General features: G+C 41.0%; 1 protein-coding gene across 3 annotated transcripts in view; it reads left to right on the plus strand.

Moving 5' to 3' along the window:
- LRP6 (LDL receptor related protein 6) overlaps positions 1–22,232 on the plus strand; it is a 106,299-nt gene that overhangs the window by 20,363 nt on the left and 63,704 nt on the right. For 2 of the 3 annotated variants that reach the window (XM_035102240.3, XM_060275147.2), the window contains exons 3-5: positions 4,534–4,731; positions 9,798–9,994; positions 18,818–18,949. In XM_035102240.3, the coding sequence (XP_034958131.3) occupies positions 4,534–4,731; positions 9,798–9,994; positions 18,818–18,949 (527 nt within the window). The remainder of the gene's footprint in view (positions 1–4,533; positions 4,732–9,797; positions 9,995–18,817; positions 18,950–22,232) is intronic. The other variant, XM_035102241.3, reaches the window with a different exon arrangement.

Consider the following 22,232-nt stretch of genomic DNA (forward strand, 5'->3'; position numbering starts at 1 on the left):
GAAGAACATATAAAGAAATACTTTCATTTATTCAGAGTTTTTTTTAGTTTGAGCATGTAATTGACTAAGCAAAAATCCTGTGTTTAGAGCACACATATACAAAAGGTTGGTTCACAGGTGATAGTAATTAGGGATGACAATTAGAGGGGGCCAGAAGAATGTGAATGCTAATAACAGTATCTTTATAATTTCTGTATGTTATACTGCTGGTGTGTTAGTTTAAATGAATACAGAAAGGTCAAGATCTGAATTTAAACCGTCCGGTTGTAGTGTCTTAAACATAAAAATCAATTTATTTTCTTGTTGTCTCAATATTTTTAAAATGTCCTGCTTGTGGTATTTCTTGGGTGTATACTGCCAAATGCCAAAAAAAAATTAGATCAGAGTCACTATGCTTCATTTGTAAAAAATGAGGTGTAAGAGGAGCTTCCATCACTTTATTGCGGATGCGTGATCTGTGTTCCCCTATACGTACCTTTAGTGACCGTGTAGTGCTTCCTACATACAATTTGTTGCAAGGGCACCGTGCGTGCTGCTTGTATTGTATTGGGCTTTAAATTACAGCAAAACCTTCAACATCCCTTGGGAGCTAATAGCCAGCCAGTGCAGATATTTCAACACTGGTGTAACATATATGTGTTAGTTATAACACATTTATAAGTTGAATACATAATTTTGTCTCCATTACATGATAACTGCTGAAAGACATTTGCATCCCCCCACTCTTTGAGTCAAGTTCGTTGTGTTGACATGCGATATGAATGAAAATTGACATCTTGCAATGAATTATTTACAGATAAGTGTTTGTGTGCATCTTTAAAAAAAACCCACTGAATGTAAACTTAAAATAGCAGGGAACAAAATTTTCAAGGTTTATTTTTGGATATGTTTAAAAACAAAGTTATTTTTAAAAATAGCCTATCAATAGAATTTTATCTGTATGCCCTTTCCTCTTTCCATAAAAAACACAGAACTTCTGCCTGTTTGTTTTATAAGATTGAAGGAACACTTATTTATTACCCTTCCTCTAGTCCTAGCTTGATAAAGATTTTCCTTATTTCCCTTGTTCAAATGGGTCTTGCAAATGAAACCGCTTGTGTGATAAATAATAGGAGCTGTGGGTTTTTATTTCCCATTTGTCATATCTCTGAACTCTTACTTTGTATGCATAAGTAGGTGGTGTTCATTCTCACTGAGAAAGCTGGTGAGTAACTTACATCAGGGACGTCCAACTCACAAGAGACTGTGATCTACTCAGAGAATAAAAAACTGGCAGTGATCTGGGGGGTTCAGGTCAAAGTTGTTGAGCTTTTTTTTTTTTAGGGAGGAAAGACAAAGTTGTTGAGCTTTTTAGGGGTTTGGGTCAAAGTTGTTTCTTTAGGGAGATAAGGAAGAAGTTGCTCACCAAAAGATCAATCAGGAAACAAGCAGCCTCACAGTGAAAACTCTGTCTTCCATTCTAGCAACCATGTGCTGCGAATGGAGGGCAGGGCTGGATCCTCTTTTTCCCATGCAAACTCAAGCCTCCCAGGAATCGACCAGTTGGACACCCCTGACTTACATGAAGACCATTGGCTACATGTGATAAGTGCTTGCATTGTACAGTGGTACCTCTAGTTGCGTAGTTAATCCATTTCGGGGTGCCGTTTGCACCCCAAAAAGTCCACAAGTAGAGCGCCTCTTCTGCGCATATGTGTGGTACAATCGAGCGCTTTTGCACATGCGCGAAGTGCACGGATCACTTCTGCGCATGTGCGCGTGGTGAACCCGGAATGAAACACTTCCAGGTTTGCCGTATTCATAAGCTGAAAGTCCGTAACAAGAGCGGAACACAACTAGAGGTACCAATGTAGATGTGTTTTCAATTTGTTTTTAACCTTTTGGATGCAATGTGTATTTAATACGGTATTACAAAAGTTGATGGCTGCTTAGTGATAGCTATCAATGCACAGGATCCCTTGCTCTTTGCTTACATAAAAGCCACATCCTTTATTTTGCTACCTGTTATACGCCTTCCTTGTTCCAGCACCTTTCCAGAGCTTCCCACTTAATGGGGAGTGGAAGGAACTCAGTGCTCTTTGACAAATGTACAGTGGTACTTCGACTTACGAAGGCGATCCGTTCCACGGCGCTCTTCGTAAGTCGAAACCTTTGGATGTCGTGTCATTTTGCACATGTGCGAAGCACGATTTTGCTCTTTGCGCATGTGCAGACCGTGTGCGCCGCTTCTGTGCAGGCGTAGAACGCACGCAGGGCGAAAATACTTCTGGGTTTGCCGACTTTGTAAATCGAAACCTTCAGAAGTCGAGGCATTCGTAAATCAAGGTACGACTGTACAGTGGAACCTCGGTTTACGAACACCTCGGTTTATGAATTTTCAGTTTACGAACGATTGTAGACCGGAAATGAGTAAACCAAGGTTTCCGAGGTTTCTGATGCCTCCCGGAGGCCAGGCCTTTGCGGAGCCATGGGAGCGCTTCGCAAGCTTGCCTGGGCCCAGCCGAGGAGCTTCCCCTCCACCCTGCCCGCTTTCCTGCAGCTGCGATGGGGACGGCGGGGTGGACTGCTCCGGGAAAGGGCTCGCCGCCGTGCCTGAGAGACTCAGCGCCTTGCGCTCAGTCTCTCGGGCACAGCGACGAGCCCTTTCCCGCAGCTGTGATGGGGACGGCGGGGTGGACTGCTCTGGGAAAGGGCTCGCCGCCGTGCCTTGCGCTCAGTCTCTCAGGCACGGTGGCGAGCCCTTTCCCAGAGCAGTCCACCCCGCCGTCCCCATCACAGCTGCAGGAAAGCGGGCAGGGAGGAGGTGAAGCCCCAGGTGAAGAAGAATCATCTCTCTTCCCGGAGCTATGGGAGCGCTTCCGAGGCTGTGCCCCAGTCACGGAAGCACTCCCATGATGGCTCCGCGAGTACAAGTAAGAATTTTTATTTTTTATTTTTTTAACAATACTGTACCATCTTATTTATTTTATATTACAGTACATTAATTATTAAGGGACCCAGGTGGTGCTGTGGGTTAAACCACAGAGCCTAGGGCTTGCTGATCAGAAGGTCGGTGGTTCGAATCCCTGTGACGGGGTGAGCTCCCGTTGCTTGGTCCCAGCTCCTGCCAACCTAGCAGTTCGAAAGCACCTCAAAGTGCAAGTAGATAAATAGGTACCACTCCGGCGGGAAGGTAAACAGTGTTTCCGTGCGCTGCTCTGGTTCTCCAGAAGCGGCCGCAGTCATGCTGGCCACATGACCCGGAAGCTGTACGCTGGCTCCCTCGGCCAATAATGCGAGATGAGCGCCGCAACCCCAGAGTTGGTCATGACTGGACCTAATGGTCAGGGGTCCCCTTACCTTTACATTAATTATTGCCTTCATTTTATGTATCAATGGTCTTGTTAGACAGTAAAATTCGTGTAAAATTGCTGCTTTAGGGGGTGTTTTTCATCGTCTGGAACGGATTAATCCACTTTCCATTACTTTCAATGGGAAAGTTTGCTTCGGTTTATGAACAGACTTCCGGAACCAATTGTGTTCATAAACCGAGGTACCACTGTACAGTATATGTATGATACAAAATAAATGCAAATTCATTTGCTGTGTGTATCCCACATTGATTGCATTTTAAAGTGTATCTTTAAAATATATAGAATATAATGCCCGAAGAGATTAGCTGTATTTCCAAGAGACTGCCACTTTCTCATTAAGAAAAGGCAGAATATTAATTAATATAAGGTAGAACATACAAGTGATGACTCATTATTGTTTTGCACTGCTGCCTAGGATATTGTTCAAGCTAGAATGATTTGCACTGTGTGATGCTGTGCATGTTTCTAATAGCCTACGTGTGGAGAGCACTTTGTGCCATTTATGTCTGGCATATGAAGTCTGAAAAAGTCCCCACTGAGGTATATGAAAAAGCACTTTCTTAGTGTTCCTGATGTTGGAAGACATAGTGAATTTTAACAAATCGTAGAATCAATTATCTAATCTTAATTCCAATCGGGGAGCGGCTGTGGCAAAATGTTTTTCAGGAACCTTCAGCTTTTATTTTAAAAAGAAAAAAGCAAGCCTCCAAGTCTCTCCCTTTTTAGTCATGGAAATATACGGGAAAGTGTTGTTGCTAAGATATTTGTTTGCTCTCAGCACTCCAGCCACTAAGACCAAGAGCATAGTTGCCTGTTTGCCGGTTTCTTTCTTAACATTTATAACTATACTTCTGAATTCCTAGCAGGTAACTTGAGTATGCAGAAACCGCTACCTTAGTTTCATATTCATAGGACCATGTTTGGTGCATCCTATTTTGCCTCCTTGCCATTCTGCTGCCTGCTGCCAAAGCCTCCCTGATGGTGTGGGAGTGCCCATGAAGTGGAGACCATGATGGTGGGTTCTGGCAAGTCTATACTATAGCTCAGGGTGAAAGAGAATTGACATAATCTGAGTATTAATTATTATTTGTTCCTCCTGTTGAATGGAAGAAGGTCTTGAAGGGTATGGTGAAAATGTGCCTAATACTGTATCTGGTTTCCTTTAAAAAAAAAACCATAGGTTCATGTACTGGACAGACTGGGGAGAAGCGCCCAAGATAGAGCGCGCTGGGATGGATGGCTCCAGCCGCTCCATTATAATCCACACAGATATTTATTGGCCCAATGGATTGACCTTGGATTATGAAGAACAGAAGCTCTATTGGGCAGATGCTAAACTGAACTTCATTCACAAATCAAATCTGGATGGAACAAATAGGTAAGAGTTGTGTTTGGCTTTAAAAAAAGAAAAAAACTTTGTGAGATTATATGCTAAATAAATACAACAGTGGTACAAGTATATGAACCAATTGAAGCCCTTGAATACCATGTTTATAGTTTGTTAAATTTCAGATGTTTGAGTTTAGAAGCATAATGTAAAGAGAGATCATAATGCAGAGAGAGATCGGATTGCAATTTGCTAAGAATCCCAAAGGGAAACTTCTTAACTTGCTTTATTCAAAAATGAGCCTGTATTAATCTTCATAAAATGCCTCCCTCCTCTCTTCAGAGTCTCCCCTACAGTGCTATAGCAATAGTGCCTTTTAAAAGTATTTTAATCCCCTGCTTGGAAAATACTGTAGGTGCATGTTGATCAAATGCACAGAAAAAAATAGTGTAGGCAGTGCTCTGACTAAATTGGTTTGCTGGGGTGCCCAAAGTGTACTTTAGATGGGGTCCAATAGCTTGGCATGCTCAGTGGAACTTTTGATGTTTTCCTTTTGAATTGACAGATCTCTATCCCATACCACAACCAGCCTTTGAAAATACTTCAGTTTCAAAAGATGGTTGCCATGTATTATTGGAGGCGAGAGATAAAAACTTTTGTTGAGGAAACACAAGGCAGAGGCCCACATATTTTGGCCTGCCTAGGTAGCCAGCTGAAACCAAAATCTGATCTCTAACATTACACTGCACTTTGGAGCTACTTGTAAAATATTAAGAACTTGCTGCTGCTGCCCCCCACCCGCAACCAATGCTTCCAGTGTGAATGAAAGAAGCAGCCCCACTTTCCTCATTAGATTGAAATATGTGCTGACAATTGGCAAATATCTGTAAATTTATCCACAGCAGAGTTCTGAAATCTACTACATTGGTTGTGCCCTTTAAAGACTCATCTAAGCTGAGACTGTCAGAATATAAAATGATAGCCTTCTGCATTACAAATTGCAAACAAAGTGTGGTTTTTCTTGGAGTTATGAAATAATAGTAGTTTGCATAACTGTGGCAATGTTAAGTTTGTTCTTGACAGCTGATTTTTCTTTTTGAATTGTAAGTTATTTTGCAACCCATATGTAAGCGGGAGGGATTATAGAAAACCCTCCCCCCTCATCAGAAGCAGACCGTCTCCAAGCAGTCATGAGAGCGAGGGGTCTGAAGGGGTGAGTCAGGAAACGGAGAGGGAGTGCCAGGGCTCTGGCAACATCAAAGAGCCCCTGCTCCATAGGCAGGAAGAGAGGGAGGCGGAAAGAGTGGACAGGAATAGGTCAGACAGAAGACCCGTCCCTCCGAAGCCAGAATTGAGAAGGAGGAGGAAAGGGAGGCGCTTCTCAGTTCCGAGGCTTTTATGCTGGTCCCGAACGCGGAAGGGGGTAGTGCAGGAATCTGACTCGAGCGGGTAGACATGAAATGAGCAATCCGTTACACTGTAAATAATGTGCACCAATAAAAATGTCTGAAAGACAAGCATGTGGACGGTCGTTACTCAAGAGTAGTCACAACAAACCCTGACACCATATATTCGAGCTCTGGAAGATTAGTGTGGCCTCATTTGCACATAACACTAAGATGAACATGGCTTATTGAGAATGCGCAAACATGCAGCTATATTTCCACTTTTCTTCCCCAGTGTTGCTGCTACCACACAATGCAGAGCTAAGCTATGACTTGGCTTAGCATTATGTGCAAACTTGGGGTCATGGTTTATCTTGCTCCCAGTAAATCATCAGCGGTAAACCAAGGGCATACCATTGTATGTTGGAAACAATACAAACCATGAACCTAGGTTTGCATGTCATGTTAAACTAAACCATATCTTAGCTGTGGGTAGTGTTGCAGCAACAACTGGGCAGGAGCATAGTGGCCACTGTAACTTTGTGCTGAAATTGGCTATAGTAGCCAGTCCAATATTATTTTTGGAAGGGCTCAAGTGTTGCTAAAGAAGAGTCAGCATGTCCTCTGCAAAAACCTGTCTACCTCTCTGTGAGTGTCAACAAGTACATATATAGGGATGATTCAGTACACTGGACTTTCAAAAACTTTTGAAAAAGTCATTCAATAAATGCTGCTGAGTAATGTGAGCAGTCATGGCATAAGAGAATAAGGCATGTTATGGATCGCTAATAACTGTAAAACAACAACTGAAGAGTAGGAATAAATTAACAGTCCCTCACAATGGAGGGATGTAAAAGGAGGATCCACACATTCTATTTTGGGACAGTGGTTTTAAACTTGTTCATCAATGACCTAGAGCAGGGCCCCCCAGACTTACCTGGCCTTGGGTGCCGAATTGTGCGGCGGGCCGAAGCGTGTGGGAGTGCGTGCCCATACACTATTTCCGGCATACTTCCAGGTCGCCGGGAGCATCAGAAATAGCTTGTGCGCATGTGCATGGCCTCTTCCAACCCGGAAGTGTGCCAGAAATGACACTAGTGCATGAGCACAAGCTATTTCCGACGCTCCCGGTGACCTGGAAGTGGGCAGCTGCGCTGCGCCAATAAGAGCGGGCAGCGGGGGTTGCCGGGGGCCGGATAAATGAGCCTCGCGGGCTGTATCCGGCCCCCGGGCCATAGTCTGGGGACCCCTGACCTAGAGTTAGAGCCAAGTGGGTATGGATGACACAAAATTATTCATCGTGGTAAAAACAAAACTGGGTTTGCAAAGAGCTCCAATTCAAGCTTCCTTCAAGGAGCTGAGTGTGCTGTACTTGATTTCTCATAAAGGGATACTATCATGTTTGTTCAGAAATAAACATCTCTTCCTTAAATCATAGAAAAGCACAGCTGAAGTCCATTTGGGTGCCTTGCAAGGTCTTCCCTGTTTTTCCACATAGTTGCACTCAGGCAATTGTGATTAGTGTTTAGGAACAAACCTGTGTGCTTTTATAGCATGATAGTTATTGTGAATTTGAAGTTTTCAGATTAAAGACTGCCCTGTTGGAGAATGCAGTGTTGATAATACTAGTGATTTGCATATGTGGTGGGATCATAAGGTTATAAAATATGAATATGCCATTGGGTGGTATAAGTAAGTATAGAGTGCTGTTGAAAGCCCTCATTGTATTATTGAGATTTAGAAAAGATATTGAGGAACCACAGAAGTTGATGTTAATCTTATTATTCCTTTTAAATAGAGCTAGCAAATGCACACACACACAAGAGTCAGTTTGGATTGCAGTTCAGCATGTTGAAAATTGCCCTCCAAGGTATTGAGGGACGCGGGTGGCGCTGTGGGTTAAACCACAGAGCCTAGGGCTTGCCGATCAGAAGGTTGACGGGGGAGCTCTCGTTGCTCAGTTCCAGCTCCTGCCAACCTAGCAGTTCGAAAGCACGTCAAAGTGCAAGTAGATAAATAGGTACCGCTACAGCGGGAAGGTAAACAGCGTTTCCGTGTGCTGCTCTGGTTCGCCAGAAGCGGCTTTGTCATGCTAGCCACATGACATGGAAGCTGTACACCAGCTCCCTCAGCCAATAACGTGAGATTAGTGCTGCAACCCCAGAATCGATCATGACTGGACCTGGTAAAGGGGTCCCTTTACCTTTACCTATTGTAAGGGCAGTCTAGTTCACCCAAAAGGACAGAATTGTGACTAACCCATTTATTTTCATGGGGAACTTTTTTTAAGAAAGGCTATAATGTTGTTGTTTTTTACTCTTGATAGAATTGGTTGACATTTGCAGACATAGTAGCCCTTCTTAAGTGAATGAAGCCTGCTAAATAGGATTATATATTTAATTAATCTGGACCCTGCCCTCCTTCCAAAGGAAGCCAGGGAATTCTTGGGCTGATCACCTGGGCACAGCTTAATTTTAAAAAAAACAAACAAACCAGGAATCATGGCAAGGAGGGAAGAAAGCACACAGCAACCTGGCTCCCTCAGCTTCCCAAGCAACTCACCATCATTTGTGGAGAGAGCTCAGTGGGAGTGAGGGGCTGCTTTTGTGGTGCTATCTGCCCTCCATATCTGCCCTCCCTCTGGTCAGCTTGGTCCATGGGTCTTTTTCTGTGCATGAAAAATATATTATTTTCTCTTCTTGACCACTCTTGTTGTGGTTGTTTTGCTAGCTTTCTGACTCTTTACCTCTTCATTTGTCTTCATTTGCCTTGTCATTTCCCCTGCCTTCGTTGCTTCCTGAAATAAATAAATGAAAAATTCCCTCAATTGAAATGTGCTATGCATGCCTATTCACAGGATAGAGGTCATAATTGACCCTATTCTAGTGGTGGTGATGGTGAGATTTAACTGGATTAAATATTATTCTCTCTGGCTGGAATCTCTGTTAGAATAATAAATATCAAAATGCATCTCCTAAAATTCTCATGTTCTGAATGTTTTATCACCTTTTTCTCTTTTGAAATGCACCTCTTTGCAGTCCATAGTTAGTGCGACCTCTTTTTTCTTTCAGTGCATTTTGTATACTGATGTATAAAATATTAATTCAAATGTCAAGACTGCAATCCTATGTGCAGTGAATTGCAAGTGTAAGAATATATGTAACTGCGGCATATATAATTTTTCTGAGATGTGGGTAGTAAGCGATAGTATTAGAGAGAGGGACAGCAATGGTTGGGGTCTGCATTGTTGAAGTTGACAGAAAGAGAAAGTGTATTTGAGAAGAGGTGCAATACTGGATGGGGGAAGACTAATCCTGGATGATTTCTGTAAGGAAATTTTACTGCATATATTCTGTAAATGTGTAAAACTTTGAAAGTGTACTGTATTATCTTTCTGGGATATTTTGGTTACAAACTGGTTTCTAATGCTGAAATATTGACATGTTTCATGACGTTCTTAGCAAATCATGAGTTTGCCTCTATGAATTACTTCAAGCATTATGAAACCCTAAAACTAAAATCATTAGTTAAGATTTAAAATAAACCTATTCAGGTTCTCTTACCCAATTAAGGGAAGATAAGGTTGTCCTAATTTTAAAAATAAATTTAGGCAATTTAGCAGTTCAGACCTAAGAAAAAGGATGGTTGATAAGAGTCCAATTAGAGCTTCTTTCCTAGATCTAAGGACTTTGCTTGTAGATTAAACATGCATTTTCATTTGTTTTCCACCAGGCAAGCTGTCATTAAAGGGTCCCTTCCACACCCTTTTGCTCTGACATTATTTGAGGATACACTGTATTGGACTGACTGGACCACACGTTCTGTCCTGGCTTGCAACAAATACACTGGGGAGAACCTGCGTGAAATACATTCCAACATATTTTCTCCCATGGATATTCATGTGTTCAACCAACAACGACAGCCCAATGGTGAGTTCTCTGTCCCGTCCCCGTCCCCCCCATTGCTAACTACAAGTTTGAACAGATTTGTAGAAGTCCCGATTTGCCTTAGAGTGGAAGAGATCATTATGCGTGTTTCTCCTAAAATAAGCCATACCCCGAAAATAAGCCATAGTGTACCATACTTAATATAAAAAATAAGGCATCCCCTGAAAATAAGCCACCGTGTGTTGTTTTTTTTTTAGGAAAAATAAATATAAGACAGTGTCTTATTTTTGGAGAAACACGGCAGATGCTTTCCTTGGTACAATTTATAAGGCAATGAATTAAAAATATATCCCAAGAAACACTGGCACCGGTTCAGACAACACACCAAGCCATGGTTAAAGAACCTTAACAATGATTAATGTCTGCATGATGGCTTGCTATTGGCCAAAGAACAAAAAGAGTTTCCAAGCCATAGGTTGTGCTAACTGTTCTTTGAATTGTTTTACCTCTTGAGACCTAAATCATGGTTTGCTTGTATATTCCAAATTCAGAACTATGGATAGTGCAGCAGTATGGCTTAGCCCGATATTGAACAGAAACATTTTGTATTCTACGATTTGTATTTTACTTTACAAAACTTGTGCTGTTGCTTCTCTGGCTGAGCCAATGTACTAATGAATTTCTAACTGAGAAGCTATTGATGAGCTTAGCCTTTGCCCAAAATTTGCCTTTTTTCCCCTCTTCAAATAATATTTATTGATTTTCAAACATTTCAAAATACAAATATTCACAAAAATAGAAACAAAGAGCAAAATATTTTTTTTACAATATGACATAAACAAAAAAGAAAAAGAAGGGGAGGAAAAACATATCAATTATTACATTAACTTGACATTGTAGACTTCCTCGATTCCCCCCACACTGGATCCATTTTTAAATCTAAATTAAGCAATTTTCCTTTATCATCTTAAATCATTCTAACGCAATTTTTCCATTACCGGTATCTCACAACCAATTATAATCTTCACAAAGGGGGGGGCATCAACTATCCTCAACCTATAATTCATTAATTAATCCAAATCTAAATTTATTTTCCCAACCATCTCTAATTCTTCCCTTAGCCTCACAATTTATACCCCAAAATTTTTCCTTACATTCAAATATTATTTCTTCTATCATAATAACCTTTAACCACTTTTATCTAATTCTACCCCCCTTCCCCTGGACTCCGGATCTCCCAGATACATCAACCAGCTCCATAAAACGGTTCAGTTTCGGACCATCTTAATCAATCTGAAAATAACCCATTGTTACTCCTCACCCTATTCCCACTCTTTCGCCACCTGTCCACCACTCTCCCTTCTTTGTCCCCTGCTGCCCCCCCCCAATTTTCTAACTGTAGCACAGTACCATCCAGCTATGTTTCCACTTTTCAGCCCTATTTCAATTTTTATTCCAATTGAGCTCAGACCCCAGCATGGATCCTGCCCTCCCTCTCTCACTGGGAGGACATTATTCCATGCTGGTTCTTCTTTGAGGACTCCTTGAATCGAACATAAGTCTTGTTCCCCCTCTCCCACTGGGGGAACAATATTCCATACTTCTTCCTCCTCTTTTTTAAGTTCAATTATATTGTCCAGGACTGATTGATCTTCCTCCTCTTCTGTAAAGTCATTTACATTGTCCCCGGCTGGTTCTTGTTCATCTTGCTTCTCTTCATTCTCTACTAAAACCAATCCACCTTCACTTTCCACACAGTTCTGACTTATTTTGCGAATCTGTATATTATTCTGCCTCAATTCATCTCTCACATCCAAAATCAGTTCCAGAAGTTTTTGAAAGTCCACAAAGTCTAAAGAGCTAGATGGTGTTGTGTCTACTGACATCCTGCTCGTCTCAAATTCCATGGGAACTGCACAGATTACAATGCAGGAAGTGATGCTGTTTGTATTTCCAAACCTCAGAAACAAAGTTTACGTCTGATCTGGTTATCAACTCTCATTTTTAATTCTTGTTCATATTTTTAAAATCTTATGTCCATTTCTGAAAAGAGCATTATCAAACCTCTTGTACACAGCCTTATATTTGCACTTTCTTCAAAGTTAACAGTTCTCAGCCTCAAAGAGGTAAACAAATTCCTTCCTATTGTGATGTCATAATGGCGGCTGGCTGATCCATTCAGGGACCCGACTCCAGTTCCTGGGGGGCTTTCTCCAGTCCAACTTTAAAAAATTTACAGGGATTTTAATGTAATCAATCCTTCTCCCCTTTACCCTGCCTCAGGGGGGAGGTTTTAAATCCAATCCTTGGAAGTTATTAAATTCCTGTCAAACACTCTGGCTGCAAGCAAGTTAACTGCATCACCATTCTCTCAATGGGGGAGACCGACTTCCTTTTTCAATCTCCTCCCGTGGCCAATTCCTTTCAATTAAAAATGTTTAAACTTTCTTCCGCTTGCCCACGGTGTCCAATGTCTTCAAATCCTTTGTTTTGGGAAAAATCCACCGCTCCTCCGCTGCCAGCTCAGAGCTTTGCTCTGTGAGGGTAGTGATTTGCTCGAAAATGGTGCCCACGAGTCTGCACTCCGCTCTCTCTCGGGGCTCTTAAAAGAGCTTACCGGGGGGGGCAGAGGAGTCACTTTTGGGCGCTGCCGAGCTCTCACGTCCCCAGAAAGCTCAATCTGGGGTTTTTTATTGGGGGTCCGTGGCGCTCTCACAGCTCCCCCCTCACTCACAGTGCCAGGAACCTCGGAGCTCGAGGATTCCTCGCCAGTCAGCGCTGGCGGTAGACTGGAAGTCTCCAAATTTTGGCTTTTGCTAGCTAATATTTACACTCCCAAAGTAAAGCTGCTGACTTAAATAATGATTGACATGAACTGGTGAATGAACCACCAACTCTTACAATGTTTTTGATCTGAGTAATAAAATCATATTATTTTACTCTCCCTGTGTTTTTGTTTGTAGTTTGTGGAAGGTAGCCAGGTTGCTTTTTCTTTTACAATTCTACACAGAATTGCAGAATTAGAAGGGAACCCGAAGTTCATCTAGTCCAACCCCCTGCCATGCAGGAATCTCCTTTAAAGGATTCATGATAGTCACCTTCTGAAGGAGTCCAAGTTCTTCCTGATGTTGAGTTAAAATCTCCCTTTCTTGCAACTTGAATCCACTTGTTTTTGTCCTACCCATCAGAACAGGCAAAAAAACACCCCTTCCTCTTTCATATGACAGCCCTTTAGATATCATAGGTGACCATCATATCAGTTTTCAGTCTCCTCTTTCCCAGTTTGGTGTCATCTGCAGATTAGAAGAGCATCTCCTCAGTTCCTTCATCCAAGTCATTTATACAGATGTTGAACAACAATGGGCCCAGGACAGAACCCTGTGGCATCCCACTTGTCACTTTTTCCCAGTATGGCGAGGAACTGCTAGGCAGTGTTGGCCCAGCTCCTAAAGGTGTGGGGTGAAATCCATCCCAGCACCTAGCGGACCAGGGCTGTCTGGTGCTGCTGATTTGCATCTAGTAAATAAGTGTCTACTCAGAAGAAAGCCGCACTGAGTTCAGATGAGTGGGGCGGGGGTATAGTTTTTTTATCTAGGAAGCCAGGGCTCCTCTGAATGACAAAACCTTTTTGCATCAGGTGAGTGAGGACCACTTGTTTTTAAAATTCTCTGATACCGTATATTCCGGCGTATAAGACGACTGGGCGTATAAGACGACCCCCAACTTTTCCAGTTAAAATATAGAGTTTGGGATATACTCGCCATATAAGAAATACGACCCGGCATATAAGACGACCCCCGACTTTGGAGAAGATTTTCCTGGGTTAAAAAGTAGTCTTATACGCAGGAATATACAGTATATACAGAGCTGTGCACCTTTTGGACTATATCTGTAGGTTTCCACCTCTTTGTCAGATAACTTGAGTCAAATAAGTGTTGTTTACTTTTTATAATACATGGAAAATGGATCTCCCTCAGGAGGCTCTGGGCTTCTAAGCAGAGGTTGGATGGCCATCTGCCATGGATGCTTCAGCTGAGTTTCCTACGTTGGAGGGGGTTGGACTAGAAAGATGACCCTTGGGGTCCCTTCCAACTCTATGATTCTATGTTTTTTCTTATTTCATTATGTTCCTATCATTTTATAGAAGTCATGTTTCACCTTTAATGTTGTTTTAGATTCTACTTCTAATTTAGCTAACAGGACAGTAATATAATCCCCCCCCTCCAGATAATTTGAACCTGTGTGCTTTTGGCACAGATGTAGTACACACATTCCATTGTGGAGCAATATGAACGTGTTTTTTAAAATAAAACATGTTCTGTTTACAAACAGAACATTTAAATAGCTACCTTTCTACCGGTGGCGGGGAAGCACAGGAAGAAACAAAGTCAGAAGGGGGCCACAGTCAGAAGAAAGTTGAGAAACACTGTCATAGGGGAAATGAGACTGAGGGAGAAGCAGCATGTCAATTTAACTCCTCAGAGAGGAGGCAGAGGTGGCGTTTATGCTTCTAATTATTTTGAGCCTATAAAAGTGGATTTTCCCATGGTCATATGGCTCCCTGGGATCAACCTCTAGGAGGGATTGCTATTTAGGCTATTGCTTTACGTTCCTGACAAGGCAGGTCAGAGGATGAAATGTGGTGAAGAGGAAATGGAAATACCGTACTTCCTGTTAACAGTGAGTCAGGGGAAATTGGAAAAGTATTTTGAAAATTCAAATTTGGCTAAGATAAAAGAGGAGGAGAAAAAAATATTAAATAACCCCATAACGGAACAAGAGATAACAGGGGCTATAAATAAGTTGAAATTAGGAAAGTCCCCGGGCCCAGACGGCCTGACAGGCCAACACTACAAAATCTTTAGAGAGGAAATAATAAGATCGTATCAGAGACTGCTTAATGAAATTTTGGAAAAGGGTTATCTTCCTAAAACGTGGCAAGAAACATATATAGTCCTGATCCCGAAAGATGAGACGAAAAAAGATGTGGTGGGTAATTTCCGCCCCATCTCTCTCCTTAACACGGATTATAAAATTTTTGCAACAATCCTTGCAGAGAGATTAAAAGGGATTTTAAATAGGCTAATTGGGAAGGAACAGCAGGGATTTTTGCCAAAAAGGAAAATGTCAAATAATATGAGACTTCTGTTAAATGCCATTGAATATTTAGAATGGAATCCGAGCCAGAAAGCAGCTTTTGTCTTCCTCGACGCGGAAAAAGCATTTGATAATTTGAATTGGATATTTCTTAAAAAAGTACTGGGGAAAATTGGAATTGGGGGTAAATTCTTAAATGGGATAAATGCAATTTATAATAAACAATCGGCAAGGTTAATCATAAACGGAGATACAACAGAGGAATTTGAAATAGGAAGAGGCACAAGACAGGGGTGCCCCCTTTCCCCGCTTCTGTTTATTCTATCAATAGAAAGTTTAATAATTGAGATAAAAGAGAACAAGGATATTAGAGGTCTAAGGGTTAAAAATAGTCTATTCAAACTCCGAGCCTTCGCGGATGATATTATGATTATAGTAGAGGACCCAAGCTTCTCAATACCTAACCTCAAGATGAAATTGAAAGAATATGGGGAAGTAGCAGGATTTAAGGTAAATAAAGAAAAAACTAAAATGATTGTGAAAAATATAAAGGGGAAAGAATTGGAGAAATTGGAAACAGATACAGGGTGGGAAATAGCTAAAAATGTAAAATATTTGGGAATAGTAGTTTCGGCAAATAATGTTAATCTATATGAAAACAATTATTCGAGAATGTGGAAGCAGATCAAAAGAGATTTGGAAAGATGGGGTAATCTAAATTTAACAATGATGGGAAGAATTGCGACCATAAAAATGTCAATTTTACCAAAATTTTTGTTTTTATTTCAAATGTTACCAATTATAGAGAAAAATGAGGTATTCGAAGAGTGGAGGAGGGAATTAAGTAAATTCATTTGGAACAACAAAAAACCCAGGATTCAATACAAACTCTTAACAGATAGCAAAGAAAGGGGTGGGTGGGGGGTCCCTGATTTAAAAATATATTATGCAGCAGCAAATTTATGTTGGGTGAGAGATTGGATTATTTTGGAAGATAGGGAATTATTGGATATTGAGGGGTTCAGAAATAATTATGGGTGGCATGAGTACCTTATGAATGAAAGGGAGAAGAAGTATAGAGAACTTACGGATCATGTGGTGAAAAAATCACTGTTTAAGGTTTGGGAGGAGAATAAAAGGATTTTGGAACCCAAGATCCCCTGGTGGTTATCACCAACTGAGATAACATCGGTGAAGGGAGGAGTGAGGAAGGGAAGATGGATAACATATCGTGAACTGATTGAAAACAAAGAGGGGCAATATGTACTTAAATCATACGACCAGGTAAAAGAAGATTGCACAAGCTGGCTCCAGTACAATCAAATACAAAGTATATTCCAAAAACATAAATTAATTGGCTTCCAAGAAAAAAAATCAAAATTACAAGAAATATTACTCGATAAAGAAGATAAACATTTGACTAATTTATATAAATACTTGCTAGAGTGGAATCTTAAAGATGAGGTGGTTAAGTGCAGCATGGTTAAATGGGCACAAGACATAGGGAGAACTATCTACAGTGTACAGTGGGATAAACTGTGGTCCGAAAGTTTAAGATTTACAGCGTGTACAGCAATAAAGGAAAACATAATGAAAATGGCCTACAGATGGCACTTAACACCGCAGAAAATAGGGAGAATCTATAAATCGGAATCGAACAAGTGCTGGAAGTGTCATAAAAACATAGGTACATATATGCATTGCTGGTGGTGGTGTGAAGGTGTGCAGGATTTCTGGAATAAAATATATGAGAAAATGAAAAGCATGCTAAAATTAACCTTCACAAAATCACCAGAGATATTCTTACTAAGCATGATTCCAGACAGTGTGCCTAAAGACAGGAGGTGTATTTTGTTGTATGGGAGTGCAGCGGCCCGGACATTGATAGCACAGAAATGGAAGGGCGAAGAACTGCCAGGGGTGGAGGATTGGCAAATTAAGATGGTGGAATATATGAATTTGGCCAAAATGACGGCAGCAATTAGGAATGTCCCTAGACAGAAGACCCAAAACGAATGGCAACTAGTGGAAGAGTACTTCAAAAAAGAAGGTATTAAGACAGAGTTGGTGATTTGCTTAATTTAAAGAATGCATGAAGAGAGTGAATTATCAAAGATAAGGAGGTGAGGCTTTTTTTTAGAGAACTAGGAGGTAGCAAGTAGAGGAGGAAAAGGATAAGTAAACGCTAAGTCGACAATCGGAAGTTCTTTTTTATAAATTAGTATTTTTTTTTTTTAATACTGGTTTGTTTTTTCCCCCTCCCCTTTTCTTTTCTTTTTTCCCTCCTTTTTTTCTTTTCTCTCTTTCCCCCTCCCTCTCCCCCCTCCCTCTTCCTTTTGGTCCTCTGTTTTTCGCTTTCTCTGTTATTTTTTTTTCTCTTTTCTTTGTTTTTTTTGTTTTTTTTTGTTTCCTTTTTGGCTCACCTGACTCTACCATGATTACGAGCATTCTTTAGGTGAATTTAATCTAAAGATGAGGTGGGGTGAGGTTAGCCTCTTTATGTTATATTTTTATGTTATATATTATTATTTTATTATGAGTTATATTATCAGTATTATTTCTATTATTTATGATTTTGTATGATTTTGTATGATTTCCTTACTATCTATACCTTTACTTTGTTTAGTTATGTATGAATTTAAGAAATTGTATTTTAATATGAACTTTAATAAAGACGATATTTTAAAATTAAAAAAAAAAAACAGTGAGGAGGCTTCTGCTGTGCCAAAGTTTTCTATGCAGCTGTCTTTGCTTTGCATATCTCATATCATCTGCCTGTGTGAAAGCAGACCAGTCGTTACGATAATAAAGTCAAAATTAGGTTTTATATTTATTTATTTATTTTATAAAATACTATGCCCCTTAATAGGGATGCGGGTGGCACTGTGGTCTAAACCACAGAGCCTAGGGCTTGCTGATCAGAAAGTCGGCGGTTCGAATCCCTGCAACGGGGTTGCTCGGTCCCAGCTCCTGCCAGCCTAGCAGTTCGAAAGCACGTCAAGGTGCAAGTAGATAAATAGGTACCGCTCCAAGGTAAACTGTGTTTCCGTGCGCTGCTCTGGTTCGCCAGAAGCGGCTTTGTCATGGTGTCCACATGACCTGGAAGCTGTATGCTGGCTCCCTCGGCCAATAGAGCGAGATGAGCGCCACAACCCCAGAGTCGGTCACGACTGAACCTAATGGTCAGGGCATAGCTGCCAAGTTATCCCTTTTTTAAAGGGATTTTCCCTTATGCTGAATAGGGTTCCTCGCGAGAAAAGGGAAAACTTGGCAGCTATGGGTCAGGGGTCCCTTTACCTTTTTGCCCCGTAATATAATAAAATTTCAGAGCAGTTTACAACAGAAATACAATAACAATAAAATGCAAATAGCATACAATAAAATTACCTCAAAAATTGAAAAAATAAAATCACAACTACTGTATATGACACAAACAAAACTGAAGGTTGTGAAAATGAAATTCTTCAGAAGGGTGAAATACAACTTTGTAGGCTCACATTATTTTGCAGATGTGAGGAGGGAGGCTTGGGTTGGTGTGCAATGCCTTCTTTGTATTTTTATCCCTCCTGTGCACACATAGTTCCCCATTCACATAAATATACACATATTCAAGTCACATATATCCTGTGTATGTGCACTTCCTTACTTATTTTGCTTGTTTCTGCTGTCCATGTTTCTCTTCCCTTAAACACATGTTATTCTTGATGTGCAATGTAATTTTTTTTAGTATTATTACACACTGATCTGCATGGTCTCTGTACTTGACAGCTACAAACCCATGTGGAACCAATAATGGTGGTTGCTCCCATTTGTGTTTGATGTCTCCCGTCAAGCCCTCTTATCAGTGTGCATGTCCCACAGGCGTGAAACTCCTTGAAAATGAAAAAACCTGCAAAGATGGTATGTTATAATTTTAAAAGTTATTCAGATAATAGAATTTAAACTGGCAAAGAATTTGATCTGTTAGCATAATTGAATAGTGTACCCTTTTTGCAAGGATGCTACAAGTCAAGTACAAAATGTACACTGCCACTTCAGTGTATGTTACAACAGTGGTTTCTCAAATTGTGGGGAGGGTGCAAGGTATCTGGAGGAATGTGTGTGGAAAGTTCTAGGGAGGAAGAGTTAGTTCCACATTAGACTTCATACATAGAGCTTTGTGGGGGGATATTGTGTGATCATATGCCAAAGAACCGGTTGGCAGTGCACTGCATTGGGGACTTGAAAAGGAGAGCAAGCTTAAAAGGGGGTAATTTCTCCTTTAATTTGATGGACTGCAAGACTGGCAGCAGTGCTGTGTAGGAAAGGCAGACAGGTGTGATTTGATGCCATTGCCAGACTCATAGGCCATTCTGGGCATGTTATAAACACACCCTGACTATGGCACCCAGATGGCTGTCACCTCTAATCTGTAACTTACTGCAAAGGAACAAAATGGTTTTTCTGGAACTAATTGATAACCTGCATGAAGTATTTATCCTAAAGCTGAATTAATATGTTATGAACACACATGTTTTTCACTGTGGGTTGCGATAATAATGTTATTGTTTAAACCATGTTTTGTTCAAAGAACCACGGATCATCTCACAGACCTCAAAACTGGACTGTTGTAATGTGTTGAAGATTCAGTAACTACATCTAGGACAGAATGGAGTACCCAGCCATGATGCTTATGAGCACTGCTGGCTGGGCACATATCACACCAGTTCTTGAAAGACCTGCACTGATGTCTTTGTCCTTCTAAGCCCAATTTAAAGTGCTTATATTGACATGCAAAGCCATAAATGACGGGCCAAATATCAGGAGAAGCACACTCTCTCTTATATGCCTCTCTTGGTATATTTGTTTATTGTTCAATAACAAGTGCAGGTGAAGGGGGTGGCATTAACCACTAGGCTTGCAGGGCTGATTCACAATGATGATCATCATCAAGTGGTGAAGATGTATGTGTGGTTGGAATTTGGATGTCACTTCTGATCACATCAAACACAATGCTTTTAAAATGGTCTGTTCACATATTCTAGCTGTAAGTTATCTGGGAGATGGTGGGTCTGGAATGCTTTCTAAAGACAGTGTCCATCAGCTGTTGCCCCCCTGGTGCTTCCTCTTCCTCCTCCTCTCCCATTATTTCCAATATTTCCCCCCTCATCTGCCTCTGAGCTGTGACCTCCCTCAAACCCCTGTTATAAATCTATTTTTTTTAAAAAAAAATTATTAGATTTTACAATAATTCACATACATAAATCCATCCATCATTGTCCCAACATAATTCTCTTCACAACACAAAAAAGAAAAAGGTATCAAAATTATTTTTAAATAAAAACAAAACACAACACCAAAAATTTAAAACCTTAACATTTTTTCTAAACATTATCCCATGGGCTTCCCCAGACCCCCCTTTATTGATTTTCATTTACCAAATCATCTTTTGCAGTTTTCATTTTTCACAAACCATTCCAATCTCATTAAACTTATATTTATCTATTTAGCCATTTAATCAAATTATCTATTAATTTTTATATTTATTTATCTCCTTCCATTCCCTCCTTCCCCCCGCACCCCAGAACTCTCCCTGCCACCGAGAGTTTCCAGAATGCTGGAGACAAGCAGGAGATGGTTCTTTTCCAGCTGGATCCCCCCCCCCGTCCCCCACACTCCGGAAGCCCCTCCTGCCACCAAGGGATCCCAGAACGGAGACGACCCACAGGGGCGGGTGAAACACCCAGCTATCCCTTCCGATTCAATTCTCTACAAGCTATACTAATATTCCCATTTCTAATCTAAAAAAGAAACACTTTAACCTTCACTATCATCTACTTTTCCTCCCTTACCTGTATTTTTCTCCAAGAACTCTCATACTTTTATAAATTCCAAAACTTTTTTTCTTATTCCATTTTATATCTTTTCTTTCTAACTTAAACTCTTCCCCCCCTGTTCACAGCATATCCCTTCTCGATTCAGCAAGTTCCAAAGTCCAGAAACCAGTTTCAAAACCATTTTGACCAATCTTTAAACATAACATCCTTTTCCCCTTCACCCCACTCCCTTTCTGCAATGTTTTACATGCCCAAATTTTCCATTCCCTCCCTGTTGCCCTTTTCTTATTTGAATGTTCCATTCATTGTAATTAATCTTCTCCAACAGTCTTTGTTCCTTATGGGGATTCTGAAATCCAAACATAATTTGTGCTCCCCCTTCTATGGGGGCACTGTTTCTCTGATACGCTTGACTAAAAACTTTTCCCTCTTTCTTCTCATGGCAAACTTCCTCCTGATACGAAAGTTGACATACTTCTTGTTCTCCATCGATTTCTTCTTTGATCTCTTCCTCCGATGTTTTTTGTCCCTTGTCCCCTTGGATAAGTTGTTTCATCTCTCCTAATTGCAAATTGTCCTTATATGTTCCAATTCTAAGTTCCCATAAGAGTCTCAGAGTTCTTTCCTTGAATCCAGCTGCATACTCTCATGTTGACATTTTTTGTACTCCTCTCAAGGACACAGTGTTATTCCTAAGCACAGGAAGTGGTTACACTTCTTCATTCCATCGCCATTTTCCAAACTGGTTACAGTATATCCACAAGTTAATTTCACAAATCTCGCTGAATCCGTCCGGGCTGCTGATTCCAGCGGCAGGAAGAGACTTTCCTCTCCTCAGTTACCAAAATTGCAGGGATTTTAGTAAATTACACACCTCTCCCCTTAGCCCTGCCACAAAAGGGGATTTTAGTTCAGTTCTTGCAGATACATGAACACAACAGATCCAATTTTATCCTGGCATCGGGTATTTTCTTAACTGCTTCTTACGGCCATCATTAGAAGGAGGTCAGCTTCCGTTTTTACAACCTCTCTTCCATAAGCAAATTTCCTTAATTTTAATTCCAAAAAGTCCAAATTACTCACAGTCCGATCTTTTGATGAATTTTCTTAGAAGAATTGACCGCCTCCACTTTCCAGTCACGCAGCTTCGCGCTCTCAGAGCAGCAACCTCAGTCTGTCCGCCGCGGTTCACCTCCTCGCTCTCGGGGGTTTAAACAAAGCCGATCCGGGGAAGAGAGAGCCCGCAAATGGCGCCGCCAGACAAAATCTGTCCCCCAAAAGCTCAATTTGGGGCTTTTTAGGAGGTTTCGTTTCACTGGAATGATTCCCTCCACCTCTGAAGCGCCAAGGTCCGCTCCGCTGAACGG

This window comes from Zootoca vivipara, chromosome 5 (genome assembly GCF_965207765.1).
Source record: "Zootoca vivipara chromosome 5, rZooViv2.hap1.1, whole genome shotgun sequence".
Taxonomy (NCBI): Eukaryota; Metazoa; Chordata; class Lepidosauria; order Squamata; family Lacertidae; genus Zootoca; species Zootoca vivipara.